Source organism: Triplophysa rosa, linkage group LG4 (genome assembly GCF_024868665.1).
Source record: "Triplophysa rosa linkage group LG4, Trosa_1v2, whole genome shotgun sequence".
NCBI lineage: Eukaryota > Metazoa > Chordata > Actinopteri > Cypriniformes > Nemacheilidae > Triplophysa > Triplophysa rosa.
The window spans coordinates 32,591,046-32,618,857 of NC_079893.1; the positions used below are offsets into that span (position 1 = coordinate 32,591,046).

At 37.7% G+C, this 27,812-nt stretch overlaps 4 protein-coding genes across 5 annotated transcripts; 1 reads left to right on the forward strand and 3 right to left on the reverse strand.

Annotated features, from left to right (window-relative positions):
- Nucleotides 1-4,624: 4,624 nt before the first annotated feature.
- On the forward strand, nucleotides 4,625-8,556 carry LOC130552936 (peroxynitrite isomerase THAP4-like). Its single transcript, XM_057331631.1, has 3 exons — nucleotides 4,625-5,073; nucleotides 5,736-6,005; nucleotides 6,160-8,556. The coding sequence occupies exons 1-3, from the start codon at nucleotides 4,768-4,770 to the stop codon at nucleotides 6,226-6,228; spliced, it is 645 nt and encodes a 214-aa protein (XP_057187614.1). The 5' UTR covers nucleotides 4,625-4,767; the 3' UTR covers nucleotides 6,229-8,556.
- On the reverse strand, nucleotides 8,456-11,908 carry LOC130552922 (polymeric immunoglobulin receptor). 2 transcript variants are annotated; one of them, XM_057331610.1, is made up of 8 exons: nucleotides 11,369-11,908; nucleotides 11,174-11,263; nucleotides 10,720-11,037; nucleotides 10,272-10,598; nucleotides 9,297-9,398; nucleotides 9,158-9,204; nucleotides 8,693-8,914; nucleotides 8,456-8,567 (listed from the first exon to the last, which is right to left on the reverse strand). In XM_057331610.1, exons 2-7 carry the CDS (start codon nucleotides 11,217-11,219, stop codon nucleotides 8,744-8,746), a joined length of 1,011 nt encoding a protein of 336 aa, XP_057187593.1. In that variant the 5' UTR covers nucleotides 11,220-11,263; nucleotides 11,369-11,908; the 3' UTR covers nucleotides 8,456-8,567; nucleotides 8,693-8,743. The 2 variants fall into 2 exon arrangements, with proteins under 2 accessions (XP_057187593.1, XP_057187592.1); XM_057331609.1 differs by having other exon boundaries at nucleotides 8,693-8,917.
- A 265-nt stretch (nucleotides 11,909-12,173) lies between these two features.
- On the reverse strand, nucleotides 12,174-19,258 carry LOC130552877 (uncharacterized). The gene is made up of 12 exons (XM_057331535.1): nucleotides 19,036-19,258; nucleotides 18,615-18,917; nucleotides 18,194-18,523; nucleotides 17,764-18,078; nucleotides 17,368-17,679; nucleotides 15,133-15,447; nucleotides 14,737-15,048; nucleotides 14,370-14,651; nucleotides 14,015-14,290; nucleotides 13,329-13,427; nucleotides 12,798-12,841; nucleotides 12,174-12,727 (listed from the first exon to the last, which is right to left on the reverse strand). Exons 1-12 carry the CDS (start codon nucleotides 19,073-19,075, stop codon nucleotides 12,431-12,433), a joined length of 2,925 nt encoding a protein of 974 aa, XP_057187518.1. The 5' UTR covers nucleotides 19,076-19,258; the 3' UTR covers nucleotides 12,174-12,430.
- A 672-nt stretch (nucleotides 19,259-19,930) lies between these two features.
- Nucleotides 19,931-23,773, reverse strand: LOC130553090 (uncharacterized). Its single transcript, XM_057331833.1, has 3 exons — nucleotides 23,428-23,773; nucleotides 23,073-23,348; nucleotides 19,931-20,398 (listed from the first exon to the last, which is right to left on the reverse strand). Exons 1-3 carry the CDS (start codon nucleotides 23,771-23,773, stop codon nucleotides 20,277-20,279), a joined length of 744 nt encoding a protein of 247 aa, XP_057187816.1. The 3' UTR covers nucleotides 19,931-20,276.
- Nucleotides 23,774-27,812: the final 4,039 nt, after the last annotated feature.

Sequence of the window (27,812 nt, forward strand, 5' to 3'; positions counted from 1 at the left end):
ATAATTGAACATGCTGCAATGCATCTTGGGAACTTTCAAACTCTTGCGATATTGTTTGTTCAGAATATAGTTTTTCTAAGTTGGGCAAACTTTCTGACGCATGTTGGCCAAAAACTGGAGAATCTAAGTACAGTCAACAAAATAATCTTTGTTAGAAACATGTTTAGGCTAATTTTGTTTAGCAAAGGCAAAACAATGATTTGCCTCCTTTAACTAGAAACTCTATGTTCAAGTTACTTATTTATCTTTGTAGAGAGAACATTTTGCAAGTTGGACTTTTTACAGTGCTGTTCACACATCAATAACAAAAGTTATTTAAGTAACTTAAAAGTGATTAAATCCCAATTTAGAAAACAACATCGTTTCTTCAATCCACTGGATTTTAGTTCTCTTTACCACAACAAATGCATTCTAAAACATGAATAGCCAAAAGAAAATCACACTTTAATGATCAAGAGCTCAACTAAAGCAAACACTGATCACAATAATGGTTGTTTGTTAAAGTTCAACATTAATTGCAGGTGCAAAAGTGATATTGATTCAATGCCAATAACATAGTCAAATCAACACGTTTTTTAACATTGATTCAATGGTTTTTCTGTCAGGGATTACCTCCTCCAGGTGTGTTTCATTAGGGTTGGAGCTAAACTCTGCAGGATCAGAAAAGCCCATGTCGCACATTTTACAACTGTGTACATTGTTTTGCATGAGCTTCTGATGCCACTGAATAACATATGAATGAATTGTTTTTTTTTAATATTTCTTTATTTCATTTTTTCTGTATGGGATATGAACAGTGCTCATCAGTTGTTATTTCCCTCTTAGGTAGCTGGCGTGGGGGATTTATTTACTTTTGGGAAACCTTGCGCAAAGACGTCTATGGGAGCTACTTCCCTTATTTGGGTTTTTGCCAACATGTTTTTTCAGAGACGCTTTTCAAAGATTTACCCTCCAGCTATATGCTCACCACCGTTGGATTAAATATGGGCAGAAAATGCACTGAAGATATCAAGAAATTAAATCAGAGAATCTTGCTTATATTGATCTTTTACAGGTTACATCATGTGTGTGCACTATTTTCAACACAGACTGTATAACAAATAGTGTTCACAAAACAAAACAAAACAAAACAAAACAAAACAAAACAAAACAAAACAAAACAAAACAAAGCCAAATGAAAAAAAAACAATTCCAACACACAGCAAAATCGCCAGTGTTAAAAAGGGTCAACTTTGAGATTGTGGATTATATATACACCGTGAGTGTTAATTTGACTTTTTTTTAACACTGGCGATTTTACCGTGCACTTTTCTCCTGTTCCTGCTTAACAGTTTCATTATTATTTTAATGAAGTGATGATTGAGTCATTAGTAATAAAACCTGCTGTTAACACACAAAATTCCTAAAGAAAGGACGGACAACGACAGAAAAAATAACATTTATCCACAGAAACACAACAACCTGAAATTACAACAGAGGAGAATTAAACAACTCCACAAACACAACAATGTTTATTCGAGTGCAGTAACACTTCTGGTTGATAGGAAAAGGCATTATATAATGATGAGATTTGTTTGGGTTGAATTGACCAGCTGAAGCACAAGGGCTTTTGTACATGAAACTGAAAGCGGTCTGATGCAGTGTGTTACAAGAAGAGCGGTCCTTTACTGTAAACGACACAATACACCAGAGGATTCTCTGTTTGTGTCCGTTTCCATGAATTTACCGAGAGATAAGGAGGAAAAGCCCCTTCATCTCAGCCAGCAGAGCCATGTTCTGTAGGTCCCACATGAGTTACCCCAGATGAAGTGATCACGGACCATTCTGTGGAGTGCACACTGAGCAACGTAACACACAATCAGTGTTGATGAAGTGATAACAAGAATAGAAATTCGGAATTGTCACAAACTGTAATCTATTAATTTGTGTCAAGGACACTTATTTCCCCTTTCTTCCTGTCAGTCAGCACGAAATGATTTTCGTGTCACCAGGATGATTTTCAATCTAAAGTATTTTAATATGCGCTATCTTTCATATGTAATATATATCAACGCAATCTGATGGGAATTCACACCTATTTTACAAGGTGGCTCATTCATGTGAATTCCTATTTCCTACGATCTCATTCGTATCTTTTCTTATAATTTGACTGCCCCTGTGACGTTACGTTTAGGGACGGGATAGGGTAGCCATTATCGTTGCTTTTCCACCTCTTGAAACTTGTGTTTTTATGTTTTTACGTTTTTTTGATGCTTTGTGGCTGTAATTTTAGGGTTTGGGTGGGGTAAGGTGTTGCTTAGACAACGCCTAAAATATTTATTGAAGAGTAAAGGTCTCAATGTGTAAACTCTAGAGGGAAAACGCAACCGTCCATTTAAAATTCTCTTGGCAAAAGGAACAATACAAACAACGTCATTTTCTCTTTGTTTGGGAGTGACGTTTTGTGTGGTGTCCACTTCCCGAAAGGCCCTTCGGTGGGCAATATATCCCATATGGAACGCACAATCAAAATAGTCTTTAATGGGTCAGTTCTCAGCCAAAGCAAATGCTCTACTCTTCAGCACAACACTGTAAGATGGTGCACTCTTAACTTAGATAAAATACATTCATCTTATTCATTTGTTTCAGCTCTGTTGCTATTACTCAGTTTGATTGCAATTTTTTAAGTTACAGAAAGTAATAAAAAAAGTCAAAAACTCAAGTTCACTGAACTTAATTCTATGTGTTAAATGAAAATGTAAAAAATGGGGCTCCTTTGCGCATGGGTTGATTAACATTTCGTCATTAAAATCAATAGAAGGAGGTTTTTATTGCATGAAATGAATGACGAAAAAAATCAAACAAACAAGTAAGCAATATAAACTACAAAAATAATAAATAAGGTTATAATTTCAATATACTATTTAAAGACTTGTATAGGTCTTCACAGTTTTGGCATTCAGTGATCTGGACATACTCTGTTACAGACGTAAAATCCTTATTTACCACTTTTCAACAAAATTCACATCAGCTGAAAAAAAATCTGATACAAAAACCATAGTTTGATTAATCTGTATTCATTTGTTATAGAAGTGATCAGTTTGCCGCGCGTGCACGAGAATGTAGGCGTTGAGGGCTGGAGGAGAAGACACAGGCGTGTCGTAATTTCCGGTGACGACATCAGCAGCAGCGCGAAGAAGGAAGCAAAACAAAACGCCGTGATGTACAAAGCGCTGGATGGCAATCGCCGTAAAGCCAAAAGAAAAAGAAGAGCGAAGCCGTGAATTGTTAGCGCTATAATCTACATCTGAATACTCTTATAATGGTGTTTACGTGCATGTATCCGGGATGCTTCAATCTGTGTAAATCTGTAAGATTACGAGCGCCGGCTGCAAGCGGAGGGGCGTTAACATTTCACAGATTCCCTTTAAACAACCCTGAACGATTGAAGCTGTGGCTGCTTGCTGTTCGCTGGGATGTAAGTCGACCCGTGGAGAAACTCAACAGAGCCTTGTTGTGCAGTGAACATTTCAGCTCCGATGATTTCGAGCCGTTCAAGGGGAAGTACAGACGGCTTCTGAAACCGACAGCAGTGCCTGTTCCTGCGCATTTCTTTCCGCCAAAGGAGGTCTTTCCTTGTTGCGTAATATGATTGTTGTGTGAAGTTTTTAAGTAGTTACTCGTGTAAATGTTATATTATTAGTATTAATGACCAGTGTTGGGTGTAACTAGTTACTAAGTAATTAGTTACTGTAATTTAATTACTTTTCCCTTGAAAAAGTAAAGTAAGGGATTACTCTTATTTTTCCTGTAATTTAATTACAGTTACTTTTGATGTAATTAAACTAAATACTTTGTGTAATATATGTGTGTGCAATAGTGGAATTAACATCAAAATTCAAAGTCTAACTTTAAAATCTGTGCTTTAATGTATAATTCTCACATTTGTAAACTTTNAGGGGGAGACAAACACAAACAGACCATGTACAGTACGTACAGTAAGGCCATAAATGAGGCTGGTGGTTACAGGTTGGGACTGGCTTAGAGTTCTTCACTGGGTTAAATGAGCCCGAAATAACACATTTGATGTCTTGCAGACCTACAAGGGCCATAAATATCAAATAACACAAAAAGCTTTTGAAGAAGCTTTCCATGTTGTTTGATTATTTGCAACTACTGTATAGCATCGTGCAACCTATAACCGACGAATACTGCTAAAACATAAATGCAATTCAATATTATTTATTCTTCATTATTCACATTTCGTCATTAAAATCAATAGAAGGAGGTTTTTATTGCATGAAATGAATGACGAAAAAAAATCAAACAAACAAGTAAGCAATATAAATTACAAAAATAATAAATAAGGTTATAATTCCAATATACTATTTTCAAGACTTGTATAGGTCTTCACAGTTTTGGCATTCAGTGATCTGGACATACTCTGTTACAGACGTAAAATCCTTATTTACCACTTTTCAACAAAATTCACATCAGCTGAAAAAAAATCTGATACAAAAACCATAGTTTGATTAATCTGTATTCATTTGTTATAGAAGTGATCAGTTTGCCGCGCGTGCACGAGAATGTAGGCGTTGAGGGCTGGAGGAGAAGACACAGGCGTGTCGTAATTTCCGGTGACGACATCAGCAGCAGCGCGAAGAAGGAAGCAAAACAAAACGCCGTGATGTACAAAGCGCTGGATGGCAATCGCCGTAAAGCCAAAAGAAAAAGAAGAGCGAAGCCGTGAATTGTTAGCGCTATAATCTACATCTGAATACTCTTATAATGGTGTTTACGTGCATGTATCCGGGATGCTTCAATCTGTGTAAATCTGTAAGATTACGAGCGCCGGCTGCAAGCGGAGGGGCGTTAACATTTCACAGATTCCCTTTAAACAACCCTGAACGATTGAAGCTGTGGCTGCTTGCTGTTCGCTGGGATGTAAGTCGACCCGTGGAGAAACTCAACAGAGCCTTGTTGTGCAGTGAACATTTCAGCTCCGATGATTTCGAGCCGTTCAAGGGGAAGTACAGACGGCTTCTGAAACCGACAGCAGTGCCTGTTCCTGCGCATTTCTTTCCGCCAAAGGAGGTCTTTCCTTGTTGCGTAATATGATTGTTGTGTGAAGTTTTTAAGTAGTTACTCGTGTAAATGTTATATTATTAGTATTAATGACCAGTGTTGGGTGTAACTAGTTACTAAGTAATTAGTTACTGTAATTTAATTACTTTTCCCTTGAAAAAGTAAAGTAAGGGATTACTCTTATTTTTCCTGTAATTTAATTACAGTTACTTTTGATGTAATTAAACTAAATACTTTGTGTAATATATGTGTGTGCAATAGTGGAATTAACATCAAAATTCAAAGTCTAACTTTAAAATCTGTGCTTTAATGTATAATTCTCACATTTGTAAACTTTGGTCAGTTAATAAGAGTTCTTTATGTAGTTTATATTATTTATTTGAATGAATTAAAAGAGCCGTTTCATGTCTATCCTTGATTAACTTAACTCATCAAGGTTGATGTAGGATATAGAAAGTAATTAGTAATAAGTAACTAAATACTTTTTGAGAGAGTAATTTGTACAGTAATCTAATTACACTATTGAATATGTAATTAGTAACTAGTAATTAATTACTTTTTCACAGTAACTTACCCAACACTGTTAATGACAACATGGAACTAAAGTTTTACTTTGTTACAGGACCCACCATTAATGTCAGTACGAAAGTTAACTTTGAGCTTTGTTGTAGGACCCATCAAAGGATCATGTTGTAGCTCAACCAAGTCTGTGTTCAACAGCAACGGACGGAGATGAGAAGCCAGATGTCAAGGGTGCATCAGCATTTTTTGAGGGAGTTCCACAATCAACTCCAGTAAAGCAAAGACACATGGGAGAAAGTGCGGGTATTGACACAGGACTCCATTTAACGCTAACTAGTCCAGAGGCAGGTGCCAGAAAGACCCGACCATCTACATCAGGAGCATACATTGCCTTCCCCCCCATACGCTCATACCCATCAGTACGTGCCCTAAATTGTCTATTGGCACACAAAAGTTTTGCAAGTATTTGGGAGTTTCATTGAAAAAGGAGTTGACACGATGTTATAAATCAGTAGTTTGAACAACAATTATACAATTGAAACGTATCCCTAATCGCATTTATGTGTCATGTAGGATGAGACGGCACAGGCTGAAACAAAGTCAGAAGAAAGTTATCCGGACATCATCATGGTTACGGTGTAATGTCCACCAGACAAGAACGACACAATTTTGTTCCTACAAGCTCAACATCGACTTCAAATCCAACTACAGAGGAAGACAGGGAAGAGGATAACTGGAAAGGAAGGAAATGGATTGTAAATGAGTGCAATTAATGGAGTTGTTTAAGAGATGTCCGGAATGTGGAGATGTAATCCCAGAAACCAGAACAGTATCCTCAGGGAGTCTGAGTGCATTGGGAATGTGAAAAGGGTCAACAGGGCAAGTGGCGTTCTCGTGCAGATGAATGGCATTAAACAATCTGCTTTGAAAAATGTACTCACGAAATCTTGGTTTCAAGATGTTAAACATGATTTTCTAAAAAAAAAAAAAAAATATTTCAATGTGGAAAACTACCCGTATCTGTATTGAGAAGGAGAAAGTCATGGACACAGCATGACAAGAGAATATTACGTTTTTGACTAGAAAAATATTAAGTAATTTGTTAACTTGTTAGCTTTTTAAAAGGCACCAATAGATGATTTTATGTGAAGAAACACAAATATAATGGAAAATCATGGGGTCTCATTCATGAAACACGAGCAGAACAAGTTTTTGTGTAAATCGTTCGTAAAGTCATTCTAACATAAGTTTTCGGATTCATGACAATGTTCGTATTTTCAAAATGTTAGTTAGACAAAAGAAATGTACAGCTCCATATCACTTGTAAATAGTGCGTAAAACCGCAAGTAATGTTCTGTAGTCTTTTAGACAAACTGATGACACTGCATTTTGATGCACTATGTATCATAACAATATTTCACGAGTTTGCCCTGTCTTTTATCATTTTTTAACTTTGGGTAAAACTCAGGGCTCCTCACTGTCCTTTATTACCCAGCCGTCTAATCACAGTGAAGAAGAGGCAGGACAAACACTCACTATACCAATACTGACCAACCATCATACACAACGATAATGTTTTTCCTATTTAAAACTTGACTCTTCTGTACTTATATTGTGTGCTAAGAGTGGCGGAAAATGAAAAGTTGCATTTTTCTAGGCCGATATGATTAGGAACTATACTCCCATTCCGGCATAATAATCAAGGAAGTTTGCTGCCGTAACATGGCCGCAGCAGGCGCAGTGATATCACTGAGATCGGCTGAATAGATTCCAAAACGGTAAAACTCATTTTTTTTACTCTGGGAGAGTTGGAGAGTGAGCCTATTTCCAAAAAGAGTGGAGTGTTCCTTTAATTGATTTATTTATTGGTAAGCATATAGTCTATTAGTATCGTATGCATTTATGGAATATAATGTAGCCAAACCAGACAATAAAGTCCAGAAGATTCCAGCATTCCTAGATACGTAATTTGCATAGAATTCATAGACGGGGATTATGCTAATTGTGTATGAGCATGCACGTGCGCCCTGTTTACGAATAATTGTAATTCATTAACATACACATTTTTCTATGAAATCTGACTTTTACTAAGTATTTGTGTATCCAGAGGAAAGTTTTCGGGAAGGTCTGTTTTACGCGCAAATGACTCGGAATGTACTATTTACAAATATTTCAAGAATGAGGCCCATTGTGTGTTTAAAAAATGTTACGGTGGATGAGAATATCTGTCATGGATTTTTATTATACATGAATATTCTGTATTATCATTTTTTGTAATTTGAAAACATCTACAGTAGTAGAACATCCAATTGTTTTTTTTCACAATGTTTAAATTCTGTTTAAATTACAACACATAATGCAAATCGGGACGAGTTATGGTTATGAGAATTTCAGCAGAAAAAGCAATAAAATACATAAACAATTCATTCCTATGTCAAAATGATGATTCGTCCAGGGTGTCAAGGTAGAGAACACAATTATCTTTATTTTGATCATTTTTTATGTTGATGAATTATGTGTTTTATAATTCAAATCTCTGAATGGCCTGCATTGCTGAACTTACAGTTGCCAAAATCAACAAGTTACTACGTCGTCCTACCTTGTCGATGAAGCATACAGAGAACAACAAACTGCCAATTTACTGATGAACTCTATGAGCTACTGTTTTGATTCCACTTGATGGTTGTTTGACTATAGGTCAGTCGTGGTTGTTGTGTTTTTCTGTTTTTGTTCATTGTGTCTTTGGTGATTCTGGTCGTTAACAGCGGCTCTTCAACACGAATAACTGAATTATTACCTAATTATTCAATTCTCCATTTTCTCATTAACTTCAACAGCGCTTACCCTTATACACTTTTGCTGTGTAACTGAACTCAAAGCGAGATGACTACTTTACAGGAATTTGCTGTGATGTTAGGTTAGGGTAAAACATTAAATACAATATTTTATTGTGAAAACCCAAAGTAAAACCGTGTGAAAACCTTTCACTTTTTTACAGTGTAACCCCACACAAGATGACCACTTCACAGGAATGTGCTGTTATGTTAAGGTAAACACAGAATACAATACTTTATTGTAAAAAAACACAGTAAAATCTTGTGAAAACATGGCAATTTTCACCAGTGTGGTGTTTGTTTGGCGGTGACGTTGTGTCTCTTCAAGGGTCTGCTGGACTTTCTGGCGATTCAGCCATTGTGTAGAAATCTCCGTCAGAGGGGCTTGTGGGTAATTCTGCCATGGTATACACCGTGTTTACATTGACAGTCGGGTTTACTGTTGTGGATCCAGTTTTTGACTCTTCAATTGTTTCGTAATAAACAACAGTGGACTGCTGAAAGGAAAAAGATCTATTTTAACCACACTTGTGATATTTTTGATTGTTATGCTTTTTTGATTAACCCAAATATTGCTTTACAGTATTGTTTTGCCGATAATGTTCTCTAATAACTGTGTGCACGCTGTACAATCTTTGCCACAATTTTCCCATTCTAAAAAAAAATGATCTTGCAAAATTTGCATTCAACAACGGCCGACTAAGATGATCGGAACCTTCTATAAAAACACACTTTACCTCCTGACACTCTATTGAGTTCCTCTGATTTGATGATGATACTGAACCTGTTGATCATCAAAAATGTGATGTAAGAAAACCGATAAGAAAATGAAGATGAGACAACAGAAGTTGAAGAACAATGTGTGTGTGTTTGTACCTGCGTTCTTTTTACATCTCAGCTTGTGCCACAACAAACTCAGTCCTCCAGCAGCCAGCAGAATCAAACACACACACACTATAATAATAATCACATAGAAATCTGAAAATAAGAAAAACACAGTTATTTTTCTTGGTGACGACTTCAGCTGATTTTATACTGTAGTATTATTTACAGAAATTGTTTTGCATGAAAAACGAATACATAATTGATTAGTAAAGTGTACTTCAGATGATGATCACAAGATTCAGCCAGACAGAATTTTGATTTCATATTGTCAATCTGAACGTTTCTGCTCATGCTCTGGATAATCTTTCATAATTTTAAAGGTTAATTATTAAAGAAACTGTCTCATGTTATGTCAGACAGTTATGATTATAAGACTAAGGGGCTGTGTCCACCGAGGCGCTTTTACGCGGCTGAAAATGCCAGGAGCTCGGCTGGAAACGCCCGCTGCAGCCACAGCGTTCTGCCCCATGGAAGTTGAGCATTTTTCAACTCTGGCCCCCCGGTCGAACGCCGGTGTTACAGCAAATTCTGTCACCGTCGTATTCTGTGACCCTAGTAGGCGCTGTTGCCAAATCCTTTATCATCACGCAGCCGTGTTTTTTTAGGCAAGTTTAAGAGTTTAGATACTTTAGGCCGGGCTAGGGTGTGGGTTAGGGTAAAGGTTTCGTAAGACTCGAAACAGCAAGGATTTAGTCAAAAACAACAAGCCACACACCAAGGATTGAGAGCCGTATTTGCACAGTGACAACAGCGCCTACTAGGGTCACAGAATACGACGGATACAGAATTTGTTGCAACACCGGCGCTGAGCGCGGAAAAAAAACGCCAGCTGCTCGCGTTTCAAAAAATGCGCCCTTTCAATTGGAAACAATTGAAAAACCTCGGTGGACACAGCATTATTAGGTTGTTTTGCTTGAACTTGGACAAATAATTTACTTGCTTTCCGTTAATGAGAATGTTTCTCACCTGAAACATCGAGATAAATCTCATTTAGAAGGTGAATGTAGTTCCTTTCTTGTAAATGGGTTGATCCACAGAAATAGATGCCGTCATCGTGTCTATTGACTTTTTTAATAGTCACAGTAAAGACTCTTGCTGCAGGGTTGTCCGTCAGGGAAAATCTTCCGTAAGTGTGTGAACGTCCCAGGTCCGTAATAACAGACTCTATAGATTTATGATTCACTCTGTACAAATGCTTTGCATAATCTTTATATTTCGGTGGGTATTTACAGCTGATAGTAACACTTCCTCCTGTATAACCAGTTTGACTTTGTTTTCCCTCACAGCAGGCGTCTGAAACCAGAGAAACACAGACATACAGTGACACTTTTAACATACATTTCCTAACAATGTTTTATATTGTTAATTGAATTATGTGCAACGTGCTTTATGTGCAATAAATTGTCATTCTTACCATGTTCTACTTTTAATCTTAACTCCAGAATCAGTTTATTACCAACTTTACATTGGTAACGTCCCGTGTCGTGCTTGGTCAGGTTTCTAATCATCACGCTCAGCAAACCCACAGATTTTTTATCATACATGGAGAATCTCTCTCCATCGGTCCATAAATCACTTTCTTCTTCTCTCATGGTGGCACATTTGTCAGTCTGCTCGTTGCAAAAGCTTCTTTCTCTGTCTTTCTTAGATATTTTGGGCAGATATTGACAGTTGATGACGAGACTTTCTCCAGCGATGCCAGTCACAGTTTCAGGAGCCCCGTCTACGTGACCTGTCAATCAAAATTCAGTCCTGCTGAAAGCTCTGACACCGGCAGACATGAGAAGATGCATAAATGATGACAATAAGAGCTACATATGAATAAGAGTTGAACAAAATAACAGTCAATAGCATGTCACACATCTGACCCGTGATCAGGAAGTAGATGGAGATAAAGAGAAGGATCATCATCATCAATGGATCTGAATTGTGGATCTCTGAAGGGCTGTTGTTCTTCCCTGAAGAGATGAAATACTGTCACACTGTTGTTTTTGTGTACACGCTTTACCAGCCTTTGGTAAAATACTTTGTCAAATGTATTAATAAATATAGTAAGTCCATACCGTTGTGTTTTACAGAAAGAATGGAGACACCGTTCCAATGTCTACTTTGATCAAAGTTGTCCAATCTTGAGTCTTGAGATAACTAAAAACATCTGAACCAGCTGATCAAAGTCTTCAGGATGACGAGCTGGCGTGTTTAATGATGGCTGAAGATAATACTGCTGGTGTGAACTCTGCTCAGTTTCAGTGGATCACTGAGGAACGGCTGCAGGCTGTTGTGCCACATGATTTCACTTTATCATTTGCATCTGTTCCTATAGCTATCATTTTTTAAGGAAGTGTTGTGTTCCTCGTTTTTAGCTCTTCCTTTTCAGACAAATGTTTGATGAGGGTCATGAGACTGAAGGTAGAGTTTAAACAGACACCAAGCTTGAAGTTTTCATTGCAATAGCTGGATCTATAGTGAAGATCTCAAGACACGTAGTAGGAAGTCTCTTCACCAGAACAGGGTTTTCATCCGTTTAACTACGAATGCACATAACTCGGACACACGTGATTGTATTTTTTTATGTGAAATAAAACCGATACAAATACTGTATAAAGATTCACAGCCCTCACCTTAAAAATGAAAATTCTGTTTTACTCGATTTACTCAAACTGGGGAACCATTGACTTCCATAGAATTTTATTAAAAAAATAAAAACTGTGTTTTTTTAACTGTTTGGTGTTACAATTTTTCAAAATATCTTCTGTTGTGTTTAGCAGAAATGTCTTGGGTGAGTAAGTAACCATTTAGCAACATTCTGGCAACCTTCCACAACACAAGACAAAACCTACGACACCAACTATCATTTTCTGATCATTTCTTCCATTTTATTATCAGCTAGGCAAAATGTCCCTAAACATCAGAACTGGAGGTGGTTTTAATGGCATGTTTGATACTGACCAGCAGGGGGAGACAAACACGAACAGAGCATGTACAGTATATACAGTATGGTTTCAGGTCTGGAACGGCATTTTGTTCTTCACTGGGTTAAATGTGCCTAATGTGATCTCGTATAATATGAAACACGTACTAAAAAACACTACAAGGTCTATAAATAACAAATAAATAAAAAACTTTTAGTTGAGTCTTGTGTTGCGATTGACAGTGGCGTACTCGGTTAAACTCTCGTCCTTACTGAAGGTGACCGTAGCATCACTGAGAGAATCTGCATGCTTGTGGAAACTGACAGCAGCGTACAGCACATCATCAGAGGGGATTGTGGGTAATTGTACAGTAGAATATATCGTGTGTGGATGAGGAGGGTTTGCGGGGATCCCAACAGTAGAATAGATCACAGCTTCTGTGTGGTGTGAGGCTAAACGCTCCGGTCTGAGGTCTTGAACATTCTCGTAGTCACAGGCAGCATGAGACACCTGAAGATGTTTCATTATTTGTGAGGACGTTTTTAAATATCTGATCATCACGTCTACACACACAACTCACCTCTCCAATCGTCCGCTGTTTTCTCTCTGTCTGGCCATTTGTGCCTATATGGAACACAATAATAGTTCAAATACAAAAAAGAAAACATATATTGTTATACATTTGATGTTATAATAGCAGTTATTTTTCATACCTCACATGCTTCATATTTTTATACAAGCACACTGTCATTTTTTTGCTGCCTTAAGAATAAAAACATTTATAAAAAAAACGTAGAAATTTAAGCACTTATTTTTCGATAATTTTAAGTGATTTTAACCTCAAATTTTCAATATTACACTAGTAATACTGTAAATTGTAATTATTAAGTTGAGTTAATGTAACGTAAAAATATGATGAAAAGTTATTCATCACATCATCACATCATAGTTACAAGCGTTTTAATTTACGTCCATACAACGTCTCATCAAATTTACACGAAATGGCTTAAACATCTCGTGGTTTAAAATAGAAGGGGAAGTTGAAACTGTACCAGGTCACACAAGACCAGCAGACCGTTAAAAAGGGTGTGTGTGTGTGTTTGTGCATCACCTCGAGTCGTGAGATATCTAAATTTACATAACATCAGGATCAATGCTCCCATCAGCAGCGGGGTCACACAGATACCAGCGATGATCTTTTCAAAAACACCTGAAGAACAGACAAACACGCAAATGTATGAAGTTTCAGAAATGTGGAGATTATCCGATCACATTTGGAATATGAGAACAAGTTAAAAAACAGAGCACACCACGTTGAATAAACTCAAACACAAATGTCATTACTGCCTTTAAATCTCAAATATTCAAAACATTGCATCCCATGCACTTCAATAATGCATGAGACACATACAGCATGAATCTATAATCTCAATCCCAAATATATTCAATTTAAAACATCTAAAGTCTGATGGTTTGAGATCATTTGCAACTGTGAATTTCCTATAATCTATTTCTGGCTGTAGATGTATCTCACTTCTGTTTTTCTAAGCAGATGACAACCTCATGCTGACAACCTTCATGTTGGTTAGAGTTCATGTATGGGTGGATGCCCATTTCCCTTTACAGTTTCATGGTTAGAGATGGGAGAAAGTGTTTTATAACCCAAAATCACAGGCCAACATATGGACCCAGACACTTTCTGTATCACTATTTAAACCTGATTGGAAGCTGACGCAGGATTTTGCTGATTTCTTATACTGTAGACAATATATTTGGTTCTGAGAATGTACCACTTACTTCTTTTTACTTCTAGATGCACTTTAGTGATGATGTGAGATCCACACCAGTATATCCCAGAATGCTCTTCTCTCAGATGACTGATGTTTACAGTAAAGACTCCAGTAGATGTTTCATCACTTAAAGAGAATCCATCATCTCTGATCCACTGGAATGAAACTCCATCATTGACACACATTGAGACTTCATGTGCTTTACAGAAGACTTTCTGATATTCAGCGTGATGTTTGCACTCCATTGACATGTTGTCTCCTTCACGCTTATTCAAGAGAAGCTCTTTAAAGAAGAAATCATCAAGATTCACATTCAAACAAAGTCCCTTTTTAGATGGATTATTAGTGACAATGTGTCTCACCCTGTTTGATGAGAATAATGAGATGAGTGTAAAGATAAATCACGTCTGTTTCTAATGTCACTGCACAGCAGTATTTCCCAGCATCCTCTGCTGTCAGTCCAGTGATGTTCACACTAAACACACTTGCTGTCATGTCATCATTCACACTCCATCTGTTCATCTCCATGAGAGTCTTTTCATCTCTACAACTCTTCAACAGTTTTTTGGACTTTGATTTATAGATGGGATCATAAGGACAGATGATGTGAGCAGATCCTCCTTCATCTCCAAACACTGGAGGCACTTCACACACACACATGACATTGATTTGTGAATATTTATAGTGATTAAAAGACAATGACAAGAAATGAAGAGAGAATGTTCTCACTGCTGAGTTTGAGTTGAACTTTAGTGGTGAGAGAGATGAAAGTGAAATCTGTGCGACTGGTTTCTGCTCCACACCAGTAAACTCCAGCATCTCTCACTGTCACATCACTGATGATCACAGTAAAAACACTTTTATCAGAGAAATCATTTACTTTCACTTCAGATCTGATGACGCTTTGACAGATGTGATTTTCATCCTCTTTACAGAAGACTTTTGGACTGAATTGATGTTCCTCTGGGATCTGACAGGTAATATTGACTTCATCACCAACAGAAACAGATTTATTCACCCACCAATGAGACAAAACTGTATCTATAAGACATGAAATAACACATGTTAAAATCTACCTGATATTTGAATTGAAGAAAAGTCAGTAAATGATCTCAAGCTTCTCACCGTCTTTAATGTGGAGCTGGACTTGAGTGAATGTGTCAGTATATTGAGATGGATTCACTCCACACCTGTATGTTCCAGCATGTCCAGCGTTCAGCTCTCTAAAATACACCATCAAGACTCCTGCTCTGGTGTCATCATACACACAAACATCTCCATTGTCCATCCACTGATCCTGAACTGATGGAGACTTCCTCTCACAACATCCATCTGATTCTTTACTCACATATTTTGTGTTGCTTTTGTATTGATGGTGATGACACTTGAAGATGATTCCACCTCCTATGTAGCCGGTCACTCTGACTACACCCACTTTACCTGTCAATCAAAAGTTACGTTTATTCATGTTACACTTTATTACCTAAACATCTCTATCTCTGTACAGATGTTTGATGGATAAATCAAATGAAACTAGTTCTGCAATGAAACACTAGACAGCGAAGTCCTAAGTATAACCTATCCGACATAATTACTTCTACACAGCGAAGTGATTGGTTCCCTCCGTACCAGCAGCCAATGAGCTTGCAGCTATACGTTTAAATCCCGGCTTCAGAAGTAAGATAAGTGAATGATCTTTACTCCTTACTACTCGCTGTGCATAATGTGTGGTCTGCCTAAATATTTTAAAATGATTAACCACGTAACAGCAAATATATTTTTATGTTAGCAGTCTTGCATTGCATGCTTGAGCTAACAATAAGCTATTAGCAGCAACATTTACACATATGCGTTGGTACAGCATGAGTAACATGCAGCCTAGAGCTATCGCTCAAACATGCCGAAGTAACATGAAAGGCTAATGAATAACTTCTCGGTCGTTGGTATTTTACTGGTGTACAGCTGTACACCAGGAAGCAAGTCGTGTCCACATGGACTGATTTAAGTGTTGCACAGGAAGAAAATTGATGGATGCACATCTCTGCATTTTGTCTATGCTCCGTATTATGTGTTCATGCCCTCCTGAAACTAAATCCGTGCATATGCTGTTAACTAGTACACGTATTGCATGTTCACTGATCTTCGTGGTCACAACTGGCAAGCGATGAGCGACGTAGCGGCTGTAAGTGCCACGAGAGAATACGCTAAATATAAGCATTAGCTCGTGCAGCATCACATGTGTGTTTACATTTTTAACTCGTTGTGCCCAACTACAGCTTGCTTTTTCCGTATGACGCAGATTGACTATCTATGTTATTCATATATATTTGTTATAATGTCAGTGTGCAATGGTTCTCAGTATATGGTTGTATTATACTCCCTATTGTTAATACAGATATCATTGCAAAATAAGAGGTGCAGATGTCATCCAGACTGTCAATAAATGCATCCTCATTAAGAATCTTCCAATACCGATTCTTTTACCGGAATCCGGTCCATAATAGGGAGCCTCAATCAGTGTTGTTAAGAGTCACTCCACTACTCTGGGGCCGCCATACTCAGCGAGTAAATCTATGTGTATCTAAGTGTGCGCAACGGGAGAAGTGTGTGCTTCATTGATTAACGGATTGAAAATAAGTAATCATGTTTTCAGTCATCTTTGGACTGCAACATATCTTGTTAATTAACTTGCACTTAGTGCACGTCTATTAGAATTAAGCTGGTCGGCATGAAAGCCAGGTTCACATAGTCATAGTCATCAGAGTTAAGCCAGTTGGCTTGGTAGCCAAGGCAAACATAGTCAAAGGCCACTACCGCTAGGCCGGTCGGCGAGGTAGCCAAGGCAGACATAGTCAAAGGCCACTACCGCTAGGCCGGTCGGCGAGGTAGCCAAGGCACACATAGTAAAAGGCCATTAGCGTTAAGCCGGTCGGCATGAAAGCCCAGGCACACATAACCCATAGGTAATTAGCATTAGCCGGTCGGCATGAAAGCCCAGGCACACATAGATAGTAATACATGAGGACACATAGTCCTTCGGGGCAGCAGCAGTACACATTTCTTGGCGATAGATCTGTTGGGGGGTGTTTCTGTCCTTGGCTTGCATTGATAAATTCGTGTCTACTGCTTTGATGGGGGTTTATTCATATGTTATATGTGCAACAGCAGGATTCCTTATATGCACACAGCAGCATGTTGTGGATGTATTGGCAGTAGCAAGTCTCCTTACTTGCTCCGCCTCAGCAGCAGCGTAGCAGATCTATTCCGTCAAGACCAAATACATTTATGTCTCACACACTATCATGCTAAACCTTCCCAGAGTTATCATGACAGAAATATAGTTCATCTGAATGTACTCACTGCTGAGTTTGAGTTGAACTTTAGTGGTGAGAGAGATGAAAGTGAAATCTGTGCGACTGGTTTCTGCTCCACACCAGTAAACTCCAGCATCTCTCACTGTCACATCACTGATGATCACAGTAAAAACACTTTTATCAGAGAAATCATTTACTTTCACTTCAGATCTGATGACGCTTTGACAGATGTGATTTTCATCCTCTTTACAGAAGACTTTTGGACTGAATTGATGTTCCTCTGGGATCTGACAGGTAATATTGACTTCATCACCAACAGAAACAGATTTATTCACCCACCAATGAGACAAAACTGTATCTATAAGACATGAAATAACACATGTTAAAATCTACCTGATATTTGAATTGAAGAAAAGTCAGTAAATGATCTCAAGCTTCTCACCGTCTTTAATGTGGAGCTGGACTTGAGTGAATGTGTCAGTATATTGAGATGGATTCACTCCACACCTGTATGTTCCAGCATGTCCAGCGTTCAGCTCTCTAAAATACACCATCAAGACTCCTGCTCTGGTGTCATCATACACACAAACATCTCCATTGTCCATCCACTGATCCTGAACTGATGGAGACTTCCTCTCACAACATCCATCTGATTCTTTACTCACATATTTTGTGTTGCTTTTGTATTGATGGTGATGACACTTGAAGATGATTCCACCTGCTGAGTATCCGCTCGCTGTGACCACACCCACTTTACCTGTCAATCACAAACATCACATGAGAATGAATCAGTGTCTTCATCAAATATTACAGCAGCAAACACAGACTGTGTGAATTTACATCAGATGTTATTGAGAGTTTCTTCTACTCACTCATAATGTGAAGATGAACAGCAGTAAGAATGGAGTAACTGTAGGAGATTTCATTGAGCCAAACTCCACATAAATAAACTCCTGCATCTTCTGATCTCACATCAGTTATTCTCACACTGAAGTGATAATTATCTCTATCATCAGATATGTGGAATTTTCCCTCCTGATCCCTTTCTGTCCATATGTCAGTGTCTTTCATCTCAATGAATTTTTCCCCTTCTTTAAATATCATCTTCTCATCAGTCTTATAATCTTGTGAATATTGACATGTGAAGTTTGCAGTTTGTCCAGTATTGACCATCACTCTCTGTGACGCCCCACAACATGAATCTGTCAATCACACATGAAGACATTTATTTCACAATCATCAGTAGCTTTGACATGATCAGCAGATACTTCACTCATGTTTATAATAACTCACCTTCTTTCACTTTCAGACTCATATCAATAGACCAGTGACCATCAACACCAATCCGGTATGTTCCAGAATCCTGTGTGTTCACATCTCTCATGAAGATCATGAAATGTCCATTTTCATTGCAAAACAGAGTGAATCTTCTCTCTTTAATCCATTTATAATGTTTAATGTTTTCTATTAGGATATTCAATACATCTCTGTGCTTTTTATATAGATATTGTTTATAGCCAGTGTGCCAAAGTTTGTGTGAATTCACAAGAACTCTTCCTCCAGAATATCCAATGACATCGAAGCATCTCACAGCACCTGTCAATCAGATTGATAGTGTCAGAAAGCTGATCTAGTCCTTTCATTTGTGTGTCCAGTGATATAAATGAGTGAAATAAGTGTATGATGACATGATGAGAAAGAGAAAAGTTGTGACCTGAGATGATGAAGAAAGTGAAGATGAGGAGGATGTTCATTGTGACTTGAGTTCAGCTTCACAGCAGCTCTGTTGATCTTCTTGATGCTGAATGTTGTCTGTGTGTCTCTACATGTGACTGCTTGACTTTCTTCCTCTTTCTTCAGCTCTTATCAGTGATCTTCAGCTTTACTGGCCCCGCCCACTATCACCAGTCACTCAACACGTCACTCATCACACTCACACAGCGCCCTCTAGTGGACACTCAAATAATCAAGTTTAATTGTTTCTCTTTTTTTGTGCACATGACCATTCTGATGAGTATTTAAAATATTTAAAATATTGAAGACTAATGGACTCTACAGTATGTATGACTCATATCAGACATAAAACATGATTCCACAATCCACAGCTTCACAATCAAAAGTTAAGATGACATATAGACTCTGAAATATTTATCTCAACAATCTATTGTCTTATTATTTCATTTATTTGTAAAACTTCAGTCTCTATTGAGTTAAAGCAGATGAACATGAGCTCATTCAGTGTTTATGAGGATCATAATAGTGTGAAATGATCACGTGACACAATGTCAGAGGTTTGTGTAATGACTCATAATAACCAGCAGGAGGAGTGAAACACACATGATGTTGATTTGAGATGAAGTTTTACTGTTAGAATGTGTTAGTCATGATTTCTCTCAGTGTTTGAGCTCATATACAGATGTAGTTTATTAGTCCTCACACTGACCAGTAAACACACAACATTCATATCATACAATAGACATTAATGACACACATCACACCTGAAATAAAAATATAATGTTTATTAATGATATCTACAAACACATGAATAATCAGTTCATTAACAAAAGAACATAAATGAAGTGAATGTGAAAACAACATCAAGTCTCGGATAAGATTAAATTAATGCACACAACTGAGATGAGCTGTTATAATAAAATGCTCTTTCTCACAATCTCTGAGTGACTTTGATCTGCTGTACAAATCTAAAGAGATGAAAGATACAAATGAGAAGATTCAGAGAGATGAGAACATGTGAAGTGTTTTATTCACACAGATCAGAGGGGATTGTGTATTAAAGTGAAGGTGTTGTAGATCAGAGCGGGCTGTCAGATCGTCTCTCTGACCCGGAAGACTCAACACAACATGTGTCGCAGAAGCAACGTTATTCTTCTTTATTACTTCAAATGTCATTAAACATTATGTGTGTCCCTCTTTAAACATTATATGTGTCCCTCTTCATCTGTGTGATGCTTCAGTTTGTTTCCTGATGAATCCTAAATTCACCAGCAGCATTATTGTTTTCATCAGCAGCAGAACACTCACAGAAGTGATGATGAGGATCTTGAAGAAATCTGAAACTAAAACAATCACACACAAAAATCATTTTTACACAAACTGTAAAGATCAGCATTTGAAGATGGTGTGTGATGATGAAAACAATGATTTTTTATTGAATATTAACAACTTGACCAAGTCTGAGAATTCATAGCTGTTTAATGAGGCGGCTGCTTCATATATATTTATATAAATTGTTCAGAAATGTATGATGATCACAAAACAATAATGAAGCGTAAACTTCAAATCAAACAAATTCATACCAATGATCCACCTCATAAAAGAGTCAAGAATTGTCATGAGATTAATTCTGTTCTCATCTGTCACTTTTTGTTTTGTTTAAATGTTCTTTTAAACACATGATTAAGTTGATCATCTGCATTAGTTTTCTTCTCTTTCTGTTCACTTTTCTCTTGTCGTTCAGTCTTGTGGTCAGTTGTGGTTTCCTGAGTAACTGCTCACAGTCAAACTAAACTAAACTCAAACTTCACTTGTGGTTTAGATCTGGTTTGAGAAAATGACCCTCTTCATCATGCAAACACCAACAAGGTTGCATCTAACAACGCTGCAAACATCAGCAGGCTGCTCTTCAGAGTCATGCACAACCGCAACCGCTGACTTCTCAAACACATCTAGAATACTGCTGGTGCAGTTTACAAAAGTGTCAAAAGCTCACAAACGTGCCGGGCGATTCAGAACCGCACACAACAAAATGACACGAGTCACGAAAACTACTCATTATAATCCATCATACTGTTTAAACTTCAAAGCATCTATGTTTCCATCTAAGCTCTGAATTTAACTTGTGTGCAAATTAGAAAATCACAGAAAACATTTGTGAATGAAGCACTGTTTCTCTCCACCGAGTGAAATAAATGAAATCATAACTTTCTGATAAACTGGCACCAAATATCACTAAAAAAAGAAAAGAAAAAAAGGTCTGCACATAAAAACATGTATTAAACTTTTAAAAAGGGGAATGAAATACAAATGTTTCGGCTATTTGCTTTTATCAGTGTACCAATTCTGTCAGCAGTTATATTAGTAAAGCAGAAGTATCTTCAGGTATTTATGATTGAATACTTGTGAACTTGTGATCATCATTTTACATTTAAAATAATTACTTTACAAACACCAGTTCTCGTAAGAACAATGACACAATCAACAAAACTTGTAAACCCCACAAATTTGCAAACAAACAAAAAAAAAGAACATCATTAAAGCAGGGTTGGGTTGGGTATCATAAGAACTGTTTTAGTTCCGATTTCATGAACTATTGTTCCTTTACTGACAGAATGCAGTTGCTGTAAAATAATCATGTCGAGTGACACTTGACCATCCATCGCATGTATTTGCTGTAATGTTGATGTTTTTCAGAGTATCAATAACATTTCAAGCAAGAATATATAGGCTGGTTGGACAAATAGTCCCTTAAAGGCAAATACACATGGTCATTTCCCTGAATTAAGGAGATATTAAATAAAACAAACAATTACTGTTTTTAAAGAACACCAATCTAAAACATTTTAATTTTAACGGTCACATTCATCACCATACACGGTACATAAAGTGTATAATTGACAAACAAACAATGCAGCCAGTAGTGTGTGTGATGCAATAATTTCCACATCATCTAAACAACATCTAAAATGTAATTAAAGGAAAAATGTCAATCCCTTTGTATGTTTCTCTTGTTTGAAATAACCTGTGCTACCCTATAATAATCAAACGTTTGACAACATCAATCTTTTCTTGACAGTCTAGGATGAAATGTATGAACATGAAGGACAGTTATCATGTAATTTAATGTTGGGTGGCGTGGCAAGATCTTGAGTCTTCAGAGCCCCTTCTGTGCGCGTAAGGTCATACAAAACAACGCGCTCCAAGATCAAACACGCGCTCCATGATCAAACACGCGCGCCATGATTAAATACGTGCTCCATGATCAAACACGCGCTCTATGATCAAACACGCGCTCCATGATCAAACACGCGCTCTATGATCAAACACGCGCTCCATACGCTGCGCGCGTACAGTCAAAAGAGCGATGCGACGCGTCTGTTCAGTGGGCGTAAAATCATAAGAAACAATGTGTTCGGATGTTAAAGACGCAGTGCGGTGCGCGTACAGTCATTGGAAACAATGTATTTTGTTGTTTAAGACACGGCGCGCGGAGGATTTAAACCCTCCCGGCGTGCAGTGCGGTAAGTGCACCTGGACATGTGTCGCAAAACAACCGTTTTCGGAACTTATAAATTGCGCACTGTTCTGGATAAGAAACGGGTCTCGGTTCCCAACCCTACATTGCAGTCCACCAAATATATCCACAAAAAGGGACATTTGTGCAATAGAAGAGGCCACTAATGTATTTTGATATGAAAAATATAATTTATGATAAATTACACTGAATGACTTTGATGACAGACAGCATTTTCAAAATGGTCAAGAAGCTGATTTTTGTATGCAATATCCCCAAATGTGCTTAATGGGTGGATGGAAACATAATGTGTTGCCTCAGACAGTTTAGTAAGAGTCGTGGTTAAATATATTATTCATCACATTTACTTGATGAAATTGACCAACTCTTATTGGTGTCATTGTGAAGCATTGTGCATAGTGTGAGAGAATCGGCATGCAGTTATGACATCTCAAACTGTTTTTGATATAGTGTTGTAAATTAAAATGAACTTCTCTAACCTCTGGTGACGTTTAGATGCACTTTAGTGATGATGTGAGATCCACACCAGTATATCCCAGAATGCTCTTCTCTCAGATGACTGATGTTTACAGTAAAGACTCCAGTAGATGTTTCATCACTTAAAGAGAATCCATCATCTCTGATCCACTGGAATGAAACTCCATCATTGACACACATTGAGACTTCATGTGCTTTACAGAAGACTTTCTGATATTCAGCGTGATGTTTGCACTCCATTGACATGTTGTCTCCTTCACGCTTATTCAAGAGAAGCTCTTTAAAGAAGAAATCATCAAGAGTCACATTCAAACAAAGTCCCTTTTTAGATGGATTATTAGTGACAATGTGTCTCACCCTGTTTGATGAGAATAATGAGATGAGTGTAAAGATAAATCACGTCTGTTTCTAATGTCACTGCACAGCAGTATTTCCCAGCATCCTCTGCTGTCAGTCCAGTGATGTTCACACTAAACACACTTGCTGTCATGTCATCATTCACACTCCATCTGTTCATCTTCATCTCATTCTGGTCTCTCACAGTCTCCATGAGACTATTTTCATATGTAGTGGAGCTCTTCAACAAATACTTTGACTTTGATTTATAGATGGGATCATAAGGACAGATGATGTGAGCAGATCCTCCTTCATCTCCAAACACTGGAGGCACTTCACACACACCCGCAGAAACATCATCAGTCATCAGTACACACACGACTGTGTGTGATTTACCAGATGTTATTGAGAGTTTCTTCTACTCACTCATAATGTGAAGATGAACAGCAGTAAAAATCACGTAGGGTAGGTGTATCTTAGATAAACTCCACAATAATACTCCTGCATCTTCTGATCTCACATCAGTTATTCACACTCAAGAGATTTTATTCTATCTCAGAATGTATCAATTCTCGTTTTGATTCCATGTAGTGGTGGAATTCTCAATGAGTCTTCCCTTCTTTAAATATCATCTTCTCAAGTCTTATAATCTGTGGAATATTGACAGTGAAGTTTGCAGTTTGTCCAGTATTCACCATCACTCTGTGACGCCCCACAACATGACATGTCTCAACACATGAAGACATTTATTTCACAATCATCAGTAGCTTTGACATGATCAGCAGATACTTCACTCATGTTTTATATAACTCACCTTCTTTCACTTTCAGACTCATATCAATAGACCAGTGACCATCAACACCAATCCGGTATGTTCCAGAATCCTGTGTGTTCACATCTCTATGAAGATCATAGAATATCCTTTTCATTCAAACAGAGTGAATCTTCTTCATTTAATCCATTATATATAGTGTATTATTTTCTCGTTGGTCTTATATAGATATTTAATTAACAGTTGTCCAAGGTTTGTGAATCCACAAGAACACTTCCTCCAGAATATCCAATCACATCGAAGCATCTCACAGCACCTGTCAATCAGATTGATAGTGTCAGAAAGCTGATCTAGTCCTTTCATTTGTGTGTCCAGTGATATAAATGAGTGAAATAAGTGTATGATGACATGATGAGAAAGAGAAAAGTTGTGACCTGAGATGATGAAGAAAGTGAAGATGAGGAGGATGTTCATTGTGACTTGAGTTCAGCTTCACAGCAGCTCTGTTGATCTTCTTGATGCTGAATGTTGTCTGTGTGTCTCTACATGTGACTGCTTGACTTTCTTCCTCTTTCTTCAGCTCTTATCAGTGATCATCAGCTTTACTGGCCCCGCCCACTAACACCAGTCACTCAACAATGAAGACTGGAGTCTCTCTAAAACAAAAAGGGGTGTTTCTCAATTATTTCAAACCGAGATAGGCGTTTCTTAATCTCTTTTATTGATTTGCACAAATAAAGTGTATAAATGCTCAATAATTCAGAAATAGTCTTCTGCCCTTTTTGATTGGATGGTTGAGGAGCGCTCATCCCAGTTTGAAAACGCCACATAAATGAGAAACGCCCCTCTCGTGATCTGCATGACCTGTCCTATACCTCTGGAATGATGAATTCTTCAGCCAACAGCGCCCTCTAGCTGATACTACACTGAACTCATTGTTTGACCTTTACCTGTTTTATGGAGTGGTGTAGATGATGGGTTCTGTAGGCCAAGCAAGCATAACAGTAGTTCAACAAACTTCCACAAGCTGTTGAATTATCTCTGTTCTGTGATCAGCAAAGGTTTATGATACATTCAGGTCATGTTTATCAAGACAATCTTCACAAATAAAAAACAATATTTAAGGATTTTGAAACTATAATTACCAGAAATAAGAGACTTATATTTGGCTACAAATGAACTACACCACGTCACCAACACCAAGCTTTCGGCAACTCTTTTAAACTCGATTAAAAACATGTTCTCTGCCAGGGAACTAAAATCTCCATGTTTTTCAGGTAATTGTGCCCATATTTAGATTGTCATGATGTTTTGACCTCAATAACATCAGCAGCTTGTTAGCACATGCTTTGTTCAAGACACAGAAAAGGATAAAACATCACGATTGGGGTGTTATTGATATGTTCTTTTGAATAAATGTGAAAATATTTTGAGCTTGTGTTAACCACAAATCTTATTTCAAGCAGTTAATGAAAAACTCATTCCAAAAACACTTTAAATTCAGGGCAAGAGAACCAGAAGTGCTAAAATGATAACTCATTTCAGGGTTTATGGTCTACAAGAAAAGCTCATCCCTGCCATACTGTGTGTCAATATTACACTGAGAAACTGAATCAGTGGGGCAAAAACATCACAGTTTTAACAAATCAATATTTTTTATATATTTTATATAAGTGTAAGTGCATGATACTTATGTACATGCACATCCATAAAAGAAACTGATTTAAAGGGGAGGTCTGATGATGATAGTAGTATAGCTGTTTGAGCATAAACAACATCTGCCAAGTCACAAAACTCAAAGTTCACAGAACAGGATGTGACTCAGGTCAGAAGTGAACCCAGCGCACCGGCCACTGCGCTACAACTCTGACATTCAAAAATGCATGAAGATTTTGAGAATTATTATGATTAATGCTATGAGAAATCATATTTATGATGATTTTAGGAAGATTCATATAAATAATATAATAAAATATGTCAACATATTAAAAATTCCAATTCTTCCTGTAACTGAGTGTGTCATAGTAGCAACAACATTAACTTTGCTTTTTACTTTAAGAACAAAAATATCAGATCTGTTTTAAAACTTTGTGTATGTCACGGTTTCCCTGTCTCTCCCCGTGTTTCCCCCTTGGTCTTCATCACCCACGCTCCTCCACGCTTCCGCACCAGTTTCTAGTCTGCAATCACCCTCACCTGCCAGAGATCACCCCAACACCAGGGCTGCGTCCGAAATCGCCTACTTCCATACTATATAGTAGGCAAAAATGAGTATGAGTCATGAGTAGTATGTCCGAAACCTCAGTATGCAAAAAACAGTAGGCGAGAAATACCCGGATGGTCTACTACTTCCGCCGAGATTGGTGAATGTGGATCGGATGGACACTTCTCTATCCCATGATGCCACGGGAGCTGAGCAACGGTCACATTTCAAAAGTACATCAAATAAATATAGCGGAAAACTTGAAGGCGGACGTCAATTTTTAATGCAAGTGCCAATAAATGAATTTCTCGTGACTAAATTATGTTTTTATCAATGCTCACGTGTAGGATGTTGTTAATACGTCATGGGTCAAAGAGCATATGGGTCACATGACCATAAAACATGGCGGATGCAGTATGTCCCAAATGTATTCATACGACTCCCACTCATACTATATAGAACGCACTGTTTTAAGGGCCGATGGGTACTAAATTCAGTACATACTGTCACAGTATGCCATTTTGGACGCAGCGCAGGACTCCTTTTATACTCACCCTGTTTTCATGTTCTTTGTCGGGTCTAAAATGTAATGTGTTAGTGAATGTTGTACTCTCCTGATTCCCTTTGTGATTATTAAAGAGTTCTTTGTTTTTGTAAATACATTTGTCTGTGGGACATTCCGTTACAGTGTACTGTATACAGTATACAGATATACATTCTTCTACATACAAATGTAAAACGTTTGGTCACATGGATACCACTAAGTGCTATAAGTTTGTGTGCTATAACAAAATAAATGTTTTCTAAAACCAAAAATGCGTCTACTGATTTAAGTATATTTGTGATGGCCAAATGTCCTCAGTAACACGTCATTACAACCCACTTGTGAAGACACTTCACTGGTTCTCACTAAATAAAAAGGCTCATCATTTGGTCAAATATTGTTTTTCTTTAAATCTAATGTCTTACACTTGTTGGTGTGATTATTCGGTTTAAGGGTAGGGGATAGAATATACCAAAAGCCTGATATAAAATCAATGGAAGTGTATCGTATGTTCCGACAAGTATAGTAACACGTGTGTGTGTGTGTGTGTGTGTGTGTGAGTTCAGCACCACGGACAGCAGCAGTCAGTCAGAACTCTTACTAATATTCACCTCTAGTTGGCGCCACAACATTCATTCACATGATCACGTCTGTGTGTTTCATGCAAGGGTGTCCAACTTAGTCCTGGACTTCCACTGTCCTGAGTTTATCAATAAAACTAATCAAACACACCTGAAGCAGCTAATCAAGATTTTACTAGGCATAGTAGAAACTTTCAGGCAGGTGTGTTGAGACCGGTTGGAGCTAAAGTCTGCAGAACAGTGACCCTCCAGGACCAAGTTTGGGCACCCCTGGTTACTGCTGTTAAAATTCAACATTCAAAACGT

Bases quoted from the DNA above. Each gene is read 5' to 3' on its own strand.
- LOC130552922 (XM_057331609.1), bottom strand. From the start codon at position 11,219: ATGATGATGATCCTTCTCTTTATCTCCATCTACTTCCTGATCACGG. The intron at 11,038-11,173 runs GTCAGATGTGTG...TTTGATTGACAG, and splicing joins CATCTACTTCCTGATCACGG to GTCACGTAGACGGGGCTCCT. The intron at 9,205-9,296 runs GTACAAACACAC...GATGATCAACAG, and splicing joins GAGATGTAAAAAGAACGCAG to GTTCAGTATCATCATCAAAT.
- LOC130553090 (XM_057331833.1), bottom strand. From the start codon at position 23,773: ATGACTGATGATGTTTCTGCGGGTGTGTGTGAAGTGCCTCCAGTGTTT. The intron at 23,349-23,427 runs GTGAGACACATT...TCTTCTTTAAAG, and splicing joins CATTATTCTCATCAAACAGG to AGCTTCTCTTGAATAAGCGT. The intron at 20,399-23,072 runs GTTAGAGAAGTT...TGATTGTTTTAG, and splicing joins GCATCTAAACGTCACCAGAG to TTTCAGATTTCTTCAAGATC.
- LOC130552936 (XM_057331631.1), top strand. From the start codon at position 4,768: ATGGTGTTTACGTGCATGTATCCGGGATGCTTCAATCTGTGTAAATCT. The intron at 5,074-5,735 runs GTCTTTCCTTGT...GCTTTGTTGTAG, and splicing joins ATTTCTTTCCGCCAAAGGAG to GACCCATCAAAGGATCATGT. The intron at 6,006-6,159 runs GTACGTGCCCTA...TGTGTCATGTAG, and splicing joins CCATACGCTCATACCCATCA to GATGAGACGGCACAGGCTGA.
- LOC130552877 (XM_057331535.1), bottom strand. From the start codon at position 19,075: ATGAACATCCTCCTCATCTTCACTTTCTTCATCATCTCAG. The intron at 18,079-18,193 runs GTGAGTAGAAGA...TGTGATTGACAG, and splicing joins TGTTCATCTTCACATTATGA to GTAAAGTGGGTGTGGTCACA. The intron at 13,428-14,014 runs GTAAGTGGTACA...TCTGTTCTTCAG, and splicing joins GCATCTAGAAGTAAAAAGAA to GTGTTTTTGAAAAGATCATC.